Source organism: Salmo salar, chromosome 09 (assembly GCF_965601325.2).
Source record: "Salmo salar chromosome 09, fSalSal1, whole genome shotgun sequence".
Classification (NCBI taxonomy): domain Eukaryota; kingdom Metazoa; phylum Chordata; class Actinopteri; order Salmoniformes; family Salmonidae; genus Salmo; species Salmo salar.
The window spans coordinates 29,755,151-29,767,248 of record NC_138299.1 but is presented as its reverse complement, the minus strand read 5'-3'; the positions used below and the strand labels follow the sequence as shown (position 1 = coordinate 29,767,248).

Sequence of the window (12,098 nt, the reverse complement as noted above, 5' to 3'; positions counted from 1 at the left end):
TGAAATGAATACAACAGGTAGACCTTACAGTGAAATGAATACAACAGGTAGACCTTACAGTGAAATGAATACAACAGGTAGACCTTACAGTGAAATGAATACAACAGGTAGACCTTACAGTGAAATGCAACAGTGAAATGATGAATATAACAGGTAGACCTTACAGTGAAATGATGAATATAACAGGTAGACCTTACAGTGAAATGAATACAACAGGTAGACCTTACAGTGAAATGAATACAACAGGTAGACCTTACAGTGAAATGATGAATACAACAGGTAGACCTTACAGTGAAATGAATACAACAGGTAGACCTTACAGTGAAATGATGAATACAACAGGTAGACCTTACAGTGAAATGATGAATACAACAGGTAGACCTTACAGTGAAATGAATACAACAGGTAGACCTTACAGTGAAATGATGAATACAACAGGTAGACCTTACAGTGAAATGAATACAACAGGTAGACCTTACAGTGAAATGCAACAGTGAAATGATGAATATAACAGGTAGACCTTACAGTGAAATGAATACAACAGGTAGACCTTACAGTGAAATGATGAATACAACAGGTAGACCTTACAGTGAAATGATGAATACAACAGGTAGACCTTACAGTGAAATGAATACAACAGGTAGACCTTACAGTGAAATGCAACAGTGAAATGATGAATATAACAGGTAGACCTTACAGTGAAATGAATACAACAGGTAGACCTTACAGTGAAATGAATACAACAGGTAGACCTTACAGTGAAATGATGAATACAACAGGTAGACCTTACAGTGAAATGAATACAACAGGTAGACCTTACAGTGAAATGCAACAGTGAAATGATGAATATAACAGGTAGACCTTACAGTGAAATGAATACAACAGGTAGACCTTTCAGTGAAATGAATACAACAGGTAGACCTTACAGTGAAATGAATACAACAGGTAGACCTTACAGTGAAATGAATACAACAGGTAGACCTTACAGTGAAATGAATACAACATGTAGACCTTACAGTGAAATGATGAATACAACAGGTAGACCTTACAGTGAAATGAATACAACAGGTAGACCTTACAGTGAAATGATGAATATAACAGGTAGACCTTACAGTGAAATGAATACAACAGGTAGACCTTACAGTGAAATGAATACAACAGGTAGACCTTACAGTGAAATGAATACAACAGGTAGACCTTACAGTGAAATGAATACAACAGGTAGACCTTACAGTGAAATGAATACAACAGGTAGACCTTACAGTGAAATGATGAATACAACAGGTAGACCTTACAGTGAAATGATGAATACAACAGGTAGACCTTACAGTGAAATGATGAATACAACAGGTAGACCTTACAGTGAAATGAATACAACAGGTAGACCTTACAGTGAAATGCAACAGTGAAATGATGAATATAACAGGTAGACCTTACAGTGAAATGAATACAACAGGTAGACCTTACAGTGAAATGAATACAACAGGTAGACCTTACAGTGAAATGATGAATACAACAGGTAGACCTTACAGTGAAATGAATACACCAGGTAGACCTTACAGTGAAATGATGAATACAACAGGTAGACCTTACAGTGAAATGAATACAACAGGTAGACCTTACAGTGAAATGATGAATACAACAGGTAGACCTTACAGTGAAATGATGAATACAACAGGTAGACCTTACAGTGAAATGATGAATACAACAGGTAGACCTTACAGTGAAATGAATACAACAGGTAGACCTTACAGTGAAATGCAACAGTGAAATGATGAATATAACAGGTAGACCTTACAGTGAAATGATGAATACAACAGGTAGACCTTACAGTGAAATGAATACAACAGGTAGACCTTACAGTGAAATGATGAATACAACAGGTAGACCTTACAGTGAAATGAATACAACAGGTAGACCTTACAGTGAAATGATGAATACAACAGGTAGACCTTACAGTGAAATGAATACAACAGGTAGACCTTACAGTGAAATGCAACAGTGAAATTATGAATATAACAGGTAGACCTTACAGTGAAATGAATACAACAGGTAGACCTTACAGTGAAATGAATACAACAGGTAGACCTTACAGTGAAATGATGAATACAACAGGTAGACCTTACAGTGAAATGAATACAACAGGTAGACCTTACAGTGAAATGCAACAGTGAAATGATGAATATAACAGGTAGACCTTACAGTGAAATGAATACAACAGGTAGACCTTACAGTGAAATGAATACAACAGGTAGACCTTACAGTGAAATGAATACAACAGGTAGACCTTACAGTGAAATGAATACAACAGGTAGACCTTACAGTGAAATGAATACAACAGGTAGACCTTACAGTGAAATGATGAATACAACAGGTAGACCTTACAGTGAAATGAATACAACAGGTAGACCTTACAGTGAAATGATGAATACAACAGGTAGACCTTACAGTGAAATGAATACAACAGGTAGACCTTACAGTGAAATGATGAATATAACAGGTAGACCTTACAGTGAAATGAATACAACAGGTAGACCTTACAGTGAAATGAATACAACAGGTAGACCTTACAGTGAAATGATGAATATAACAGGTAGACCTTACAGTGAAATGAATACAACAGGTAGACCTTACAGTGAAATGAATACAACAGGTAGACCTTACAGTGAAATGATGAATACAACAGGTAGACCTTACAGTGAAATGAATACAACAGGTAGACCTTACAGTGAAATGATGAATACAACAGGTAGACCTTACAGTGAAATGATGAATACAACAGGTAGACCTTACAGTGAAATGAATACAACAGGTAGACCTTACAGTGAAATGATGAATACAACAGGTAGACCTTACAGTGAAATGAATACAACAGGTAGACCTTACAGTGAAATGCAACAGTGAAATGATGAATATAACAGGTAGACCTTACAGTGAAATGAATACAACAGGTAGACCTTACAGTGAAATGATGAATACAACAGGTAGACCTTACAGTGAAATGATGAATACAACAGGTAGACCTTACAGTGAAATGAATACAACAGGTAGACCTTACAGTGAAATGCAACAGTGAAATGATGAATATAACAGGTAGACCTTACAGTGAAATGAATACAACAGGTAGACCTTACAGTGAAATGAATACAACAGGTAGACCTTACAGTGAAATGATGAATACAACAGGTAGACCTTACAGTGAAATGAATACAACAGGTAGACCTTACAGTGAAATGCAACAGTGAAATGATGAATATAACAGGTAGACCTTACAGTGAAATGAATACAACAGGTAGACCTTTCAGTGAAATGAATACAACAGGTAGACCTTACAGTGAAATGAATACAACAGGTAGACCTTACAGTGAAATGAATACAACAGGTAGACCTTACAGTGAAATGAATACAACAGGTAGACCTTACAGTGAAATGATGAATACAACAGGTAGACCTTACAGTGAAATGAATACAACAGGTAGACCTTACAGTGAAATGATGAATATAACAGGTAGACCTTACAGTGAAATGAATACAACAGGTAGACCTTACAGTGAAATGAATACAACAGGTAGACCTTACAGTGAAATGATGAATACAACAGGTAGACCTTACAGTGAAATGAATACAACAGGTAGACCTTACAGTGAAATGATGAATACAACAGGTAGACCTTACAGTGAAATGATGAATACAACAGGTAGACCTTACAGTGAAATGATGAATACAACAGGTAGACCTTACAGTGAAATGAATACAACAGGTAGACCTTACAGTGAAATGCAACAGTGAAATGATGAATATAACAGGTAGACCTTACAGTGAAATGAATACAACAGGTAGACCTTACAGTGAAATGAATACAACAGGTAGACCTTACAGTGAAATGATGAATACAACAGGTAGACCTTACAGTGAAATGAATACACCAGGTAGACCTTACAGTGAAATGATGAATACAACAGGTAGACCTTACAGTGAAATGAATACAACAGGTAGACCTTACAGTGAAATGATGAATACAACAGGTAGACCTTACAGTGAAATGATGAATACAACAGGTAGACCTTACAGTGAAATGATGAATACAACAGGTAGACCTTACAGTGAAATGAATACAACAGGTAGACCTTACAGTGAAATGCAACAGTGAAATGATGAATATAACAGGTAGACCTTACAGTGAAATGATGAATACAACAGGTAGACCTTACAGTGAAATGAATACAACAGGTAGACCTTACAGTGAAATGCAACAGTGAAATGATGAATATAACAGGTAGACCTTACAGTGAAATGAATACAACAGGTAGACCTTACAGTGAAATGAATACAACAGGTAGACCTTACAGTGAAATGATGAATACAACAGGTAGACCTTACAGTGAAATGAATACAACAGGTAGACCTTACAGTGAAATGATGAATACAACAGGTAGACCTTACAGTGAAATGAATACAACAGGTAGACCTTACAGTGAAATGATGAATACAACAGGTAGACCTTACAGTGAAATGAATACAACAGGTAGACCTTACAGTGAAATGCAATAGTGAAATGATGAATATAACAGGTAGACCTTACAGTGAAATGAATACAACAGGTAGACCTTACAGTGAAATGAATACAACAGGTAGACCTTACAGTGAAATGAATACAACAGGTAGACCTCACAGTGAAATGATGAATACAACAGGTAGATCTTACAGTGAAATGAATACAACAGGTAGACCTTACAGTGAAATGCAACAGTGAAATGATGACTATAACAGGTAGACCTTACAGTGAAATGAATACAACAGGTAGACCTTACAATGAAATGAATACAACAGGTAGACCTTACAGTGAAATGAATACAACAGGTAGACCTTACAGTGAAATGAATACAACAGGTAGACCTTACAGTGAAATGAATACAACAGGTAGACCTTACAGTGAAATGCAACAGTGAAATGATGAATATAACAGGTAGACCTTACAGTGAAATGATGAATATAACAGGTAGACCTTACAGTGAAATGAATACAACAGGTAGACCTTACAGTGAAATGAATACAACAGGTAGACCTTACAGTGAAATGATGAATACAACAGGTAGACCTTACAGTGAAATGAATACAACAGGTAGACCTTACAGTGAAATGATGAATACAACAGGTAGACCTTACAGTGAAATGATGAATACAACAGGTAGGCCTTACAGTGAAATGAATACAACAGGTAGACCTTACAGTGAAATGATGAATACAACAGGTAGACCTTACAGTGAAATGAATACAACAGGTAGACCTTACAGTGAAATGCAACAGTGAAATGATGAATATAACAGGTAGACCTTACAGTGAAATGAATACAACAGGTAGACCTTACAGTGAAATGATGAATACAACAGGTAGACCTTACAGTGAAATGATGAATACAACAGGTAGACCTTACAGTGAAATGAATACAACAGGTAGACCTTACAGTGAAATGCAACAGTGAAATGATGAATATAACAGGTAGACCTTACAGTGAAATGAATACAACAGGTAGACCTTACAGTGAAATGAATACAACAGGTAGACCTTACAGTGAAATGATGAATACAACAGGTAGACCTTACAGTGAAATGAATACAACAGGTAGACCTTACAGTGAAATGCAACAGTGAAATGATGAATATAACAGGTAGACCTTACAGTGAAATGAATACAACAGGTAGACCTTTCAGTGAAATGAATACAACAGGTAGACCTTACAGTGAAATGAATACAACAGGTAGACCTTACAGTGAAATGAATACAACAGGTAGACCTTACAGTGAAATGAATACAACATGTAGACCTTACAGTGAAATGATGAATACAACAGGTAGACCTTACAGTGAAATGAATACAACAGGTAGACCTTACAGTGAAATGATGAATATAACAGGTAGACCTTACAGTGAAATGAATACAACAGGTAGACCTTACAGTGAAATGAATACAACAGGTAGACCTTACAGTGAAATGAATACAACAGGTAGACCTTACAGTGAAATGAATACAACAGGTAGACCTTACAGTGAAATGAATACAACAGGTAGACCTTACAGTGAAATGATGAATACAACAGGTAGACCTTACAGTGAAATGATGAATACAACAGGTAGACCTTACAGTGAAATGATGAATACAACAGGTAGACCTTACAGTGAAATGAATACAACAGGTAGACCTTACAGTGAAATGCAACAGTGAAATGATGAATATAACAGGTAGACCTTACAGTGAAATGAATACAACAGGTAGACCTTACAGTGAAATGAATACAACAGGTAGACCTTACAGTGAAATGATGAATACAACAGGTAGACCTTACAGTGAAATGAATACACCAGGTAGACCTTACAGTGAAATGATGAATACAACAGGTAGACCTTACAGTGAAATGAATACAACAGGTAGACCTTACAGTGAAATGATGAATACAACAGGTAGACCTTACAGTGAAATGATGAATACAACAGGTAGACCTTACAGTGAAATGATGAATACAACAGGTAGACCTTACAGTGAAATGAATACAACAGGTAGACCTTACAGTGAAATGCAACAGTGAAATGATGAATATAACAGGTAGACCTTACAGTGAAATGATGAATACAACAGGTAGACCTTACAGTGAAATGAATACAACAGGTAGACCTTACAGTGAAATGCAACAGTGAAATGATGAATATAACAGGTAGACCTTACAGTGAAATGAATACAACAGGTAGACCTTACAGTGAAATGAATACAACAGGTAGACCTTACAGTGAAATGATGAATACAACAGGTAGACCTTACAGTGAAATGAATACAACAGGTAGACCTTACAGTGAAATGCAATAGTGAAATGATGAATATAACAGGTAGACCTTACAGTGAAATGAATACAACAGGTAGACCTTACAGTGAAATGAATACAACAGGTAGACCTTACAGTGAAATGAATACAACAGGTAGACCTCACAGTGAAATGATGAATACAACAGGTAGATCTTACAGTGAAATGAATACAACAGGTAGACCTTACAGTGAAATGCAACAGTGAAATGATGACTATAACAGGTAGACCTTACAGTGAAATGAATACAACAGGTAGACCTTACAGTGAAATGAATACAACAGGTAGACCTTACAGTGAAATGAATACAACAGGTAGACCTTACAGTGAAATGAATACAACAGGTAGACCTTACAGTGAAATGCAACAGTGAAATGATGAATATAACAGGTAGACCTTACAGTGAAATGATGAATATAACAGGTAGACCTTACAGTGAAATGAATACAACAGGTAGACCTTACAGTGAAATGAATACAACAGGTAGACCTTACAGTGAAATGATGAATACAACAGGTAGACCTTACAGTCAAATGAATACAACAGGTAGACCTTACAGTGAAATGATGAATACAACAGGTAGACCTTACAGTGAAATGATGAATACAACAGGTAGGCCTTACAGTGAAATGAATACAACAGGTAGACCTTACAGTGAAATACAACAGTGAAATGATGAATATAACAGGTAGACCTTACAGTGAAATGAATACAACAGGTAGACCTTACAGTGAAATGATGAATACAACAGGTAGACCTTACAGTGAAATGATGAATACAACAGGTAGACCTTACAGTGAAATGAATACAACAGGTAGACCTTTCAGTGAAATGCAACAGTGAAATGATGAATATAACAGGTAGACCTTACAGTGAAATGAATACAACAGGTAGACCTTACAGTGAAATGAATACAACAGGTAGACATTACAGTGAAATGATGAATACAACAGGTAGACCTTACAGTGAAATGAATACAACAGGTAGACCTTACAGTGAAATGCAACAGTGAAATGATGAATATAACAGGTAGACCTTACAGTGAAATGAATACAACAGGTAGACCTTTCAGTGAAATGAATACAACAGGTAGACCTTACAGTGAAATGAATACAACAGGTAGACCTTACAGTGAAATGAATACAACAGGTAGACCTTACAGTGAAATGAATACAACATGTAGACCTTACAGTGAAATGATGAATACAACAGGTAGACCTTACAGTGAAATGAATACAACAGGTAGACCTTACAGTGAAATGATGAATATAACAGGTAGACCTTACAGTGAAATGAATACAACAGGTAGACCTTACAGTGAAATGAATACAACAGGTAGACCTTACAGTGAAATGATGAATACAACAGGTAGACCTTACAGTGAAATGAATACAACAGGTAGACCTTACAGTGAAATGATGAATACAACAGGTAGACCTTACAGTGAAATGATGAATACAACAGGTAGACCTTACAGTGAAATGATTAATACAACAGGTAGACCTTACAGTGAAATGAATACAACAGGTAGACCTTACAGTGAAATGCAACAGTGAAATGATGAATATAACAGGTAGACCTTACAGTGAAATGAATACAACAGGTAGACCTTCCAGTGAAATGAATACAACAGGTAGACCTTACAGTGAAATGATGAATACAACAGGTAGACCTTACAGTGAAATGAATACACCAGGTAGACCTTACAGTGAAATGATGAATACAACAGGTAGACCTTACAGTGAAATGAATACAACAGGTAGACCTTACAGTGAAATGATGAATACAACAGGTAGACCTTACAGTGAAATGAATACAACAGGTAGACCTTACAGTGAAATGCAATAGTGAAATGATGAATATAACAGGTAGACCTTACAGTGAAATGAATACAACAGGTAGACCTTACAGTGAAATGAATACAACAGGTATACCTTACAGTGAAATTAATACAACAGGTAGACCTCACAGTGAAATGATGAATACAACAGGTAGATCTTACAGTGAAATGAATACAACAGGTAGACCTTACAGTGAAATGCAACAGTGAAATGATGACTATAACAGGTAGACCTTACAGTGAAATGAATACAACAGGTAGACCTTACAGTGAAATGAATACAACAGGTAGACCTTACAGTGAAATGAATACAACAGGTAGACCTTACAGTGAAATTAATACAACAGGTAGACCTTACAGTGACATGAATACAACAGGTAGACCTTACAGTGAAATGAATACAACAGGTAGACCTTACAGTGAAATGAATACAACAGGTAGACCTTACAGTGAAATGCAACAGTGAAATGATGAATATAACAGGTGTAGACCTTACAGTGAAATGATGAATACAACAGGTAGACCTTACAGTGAAATGATGAATACAACAGGTAGACCTTACAGTGAAATGCTTACTTATGAGCCCCTAACCGACAGTGCAGTTCCAAAAAATACGGAAAAGAATAAGAGATAAAAGTAACAAGTAATTAAAGAGGAACAGTAAAAAATAACAATATATACAGGGGGGTGCCGGTACAGAGTCAATGTGCGGGGGCACCGGTTAGTTGAGGTAGTATATACATGTAGGTAGAGTTAATTAAAGTGACTATGCATAGATGACAACAGAGAGTGGCAGTGGTGTGGAGAGGGGAGGGGGGGCAATGTGAATAGTCTGGGTAGCCATTTGATTAGATGTTCAGGAGTCTAATGGCTTGGGGGTAGAAGCTGTTTAGAAGCCTCTTGGACCTAGAATTGTCTGATGATTGGTGCTGGACAAATTGGCATATAATGGAAAGGTGACAGGTTGATGAAAAAGCTTAGCAACGGATTCGAAATTGTCATTTAGTAGTATCAATATCCTAAATTTAGAAATACAATTTAATGGCAATTATTTTGTTATTGATAACCAAATATCTATGCTGGTCAGCACTAGTTACCATAGTCACAAAGTCATAAACCCTGTCTATTTCTACAATTTCTCCTCTTAAAATCTGATTTGAAACCTAACCCTAACCTTAAACCACACTGAATATAGCCAATTTTGACAATATGGCTGTGTTAACTAGTGACAATCCTGAAAACACCAGTAGAGCCATTCCCACAACAGCTTCATCAGTTCCAGAAAATGTATTTGTATGAGTATAATTTGCATGGAATACAAGAAACGGAAAAGGGTACTCCTAGTCAGCTGCACAACTAAATGCATTCAACCGAAATGTGCCTTCCACATTTAACCCAACCCCTCTGAATCGGCATCCATTTAAATCGGCGCCCGGAGAGCAGTTGTTGTAGGGGGTTAACTGGGAAGAACAGCACATTTTTCCACCTTGCTAGCTCGAGGATTTGAACCAGCAACCTTTCGGATACTGGCCCAACGCTTTTAACCAGGGCATCACAACATCCATTTTCTCATTGAACCATTGGAGTAAAATAGGTGACAACAACGCAGAGCACCCAGAGACATCCAACTCAGCGAGGGCAAAGATGGACCCAACTGCAGTACCACTCAATCAGACCAATTCTAACCTGTCTGACTCTGCCTGCATTAAAAATGACTGGGTGGACGGGCACATGTCCCCATACTCCCTCTTCTTCATCGTGGCTTCCCGGCTAACTGCCTGTCTCTGTATGTGGCCTGGGTGTTAATGAGGAAAGGAAACAACTTGGCCGTGTACCTGGTGAATCTGTCCATCTCAGACCTCCTCTATACGGTCTCCCTGCCCGTATGGACTGAGCTGGCCCTGGGTCGGCCCGTAGGTGACACCCTCTGTAGCCTGGTGCCTGTGGTGATGTACAACAGCTTCTACACCGAGTCTGGTCTCCTCTGCTGCATCTCAGTGGATCGCTACCTGGCTGTGGTCTATCCTCTCTACTTCAACTGGGTGCGGCAGGTGCGTACTGCAGTGGCAGTTTGCGCTGCATTGTGGTGTGTAGAACTGTCTATCCACATCTATCTTCTTCACCAAACGGGGGCGCTGCAGGACTTCTCCTCCAGGCGGCTGTGTAAGGAGGGTATGCCCACGGCCCAGGCGGACGCCCACATTGCTCTGACCCGGGTGGCTCTGGGGTTCCTGCTCCCCCTTCTCATCATGATCTTCTGCTTCCATCAGATTGTTTTGGCACAGCGCGACAGTGCCTCCTTGCTGGCCCGGGAGCGGAGGAAAGTCAGCCTCCTGTTGCTGCTCCTCCTGGTGACATATGTGATGGCCTTCGCCCCCTTCCAGGCTGTTATGTTCCTCAGAGGGGTGCTGGAGCAGTGACGCTCAGGGACCCATACATGGTGCTGGTTGCCTGGACAACACTCAACAGCATGCTGGACCCTATTATCTACTGTCTCATCAGTCAGAGTGCCAAGAACAAGATGACTAAAGTGCTGCAAAGATGCAATAGATGTAGCAGTCGGTTAAAGAAGTGCAAAAACATTTACACAATTACATAAGCTAAGAAATGATTAATGATAAATCCATTAAAAGTATTTTACTGTGAAAATGTCATGTAAAAATTGCTTTATGCTATAATGCGTGTTAGAAGAAAAAAATTCTGAATTGGGACCTGTAACTAGCTGCTCTTGTATGAGTGACCTTACATTGTTAGTAGACAGTAGGCTCCATTATAGAGTACTGTAACTAACCTTATTTTCAATATATTCAATAGCCTTTGTGAGGCTATTATAGTACTGTTGTTTAACAATCCACTACTCTATAATCTTGTTAAAATGTTTTCTATGCAAATGTATATTCAGACCCTAACATATATTTCTGTGAAGGTACAATGCCTGAATTGTATCTGATAACAAAGTTATGGTATCCTATTTTCTATGGACAACCTACAGGAAATTGCCAAAAGAAAAGAAAACCAACATAACCTGTGTTAGTAGGGCATTGGGCCACCACGAGCTGCCAGAACAGCTTCAATGCGCCTTGGCATAGATTCTGCAAGTATTCTTCCAAGACAAATTCCATAATTTGGTGTTTTGTTAATGATGGAGGAAAACACTGTCTCAGGCGCCGCTGAAGAATCTCCTATAGGTGTCCAATTGGGTTGAGATCTGGTTACTCTCTCTCTCTCACACACACACACACACACACACACACACACACACACACACACACACACACACACACACACACACACACACACACACACACACACACACACACACACACACACACACACACACTTTAAACCCCCTATGATCCTTTGAGACCACTCTTTCAAAGTCACAGATCTCTTCTAGCCAAAATA

General features: G+C 38.1%; 1 protein-coding gene across 1 annotated transcript; it reads left to right on the top strand.

The window, feature by feature from the left end:
• Positions 1 to 10,498: 10,498 nt before the first annotated feature.
• Positions 10,499 to 11,113, top strand: LOC106611150 (G-protein coupled receptor 4-like). The gene has a single exon (XM_014211052.3). The coding sequence runs from the start codon at positions 10,499 to 10,501 to the stop codon at positions 11,111 to 11,113; it is 615 nt and encodes a 204-aa protein (XP_014066527.1).
• The last annotated feature ends 985 nt before the right edge of the window (positions 11,114 to 12,098 follow it).

Coding starts and splice junctions, on each gene's coding strand:
- LOC106611150 (XM_014211052.3), top strand. CDS start 10,499: ATGAGGAAAGGAAACAACTTGGCCGTGTACCTGGTGAATCTGTCCATC.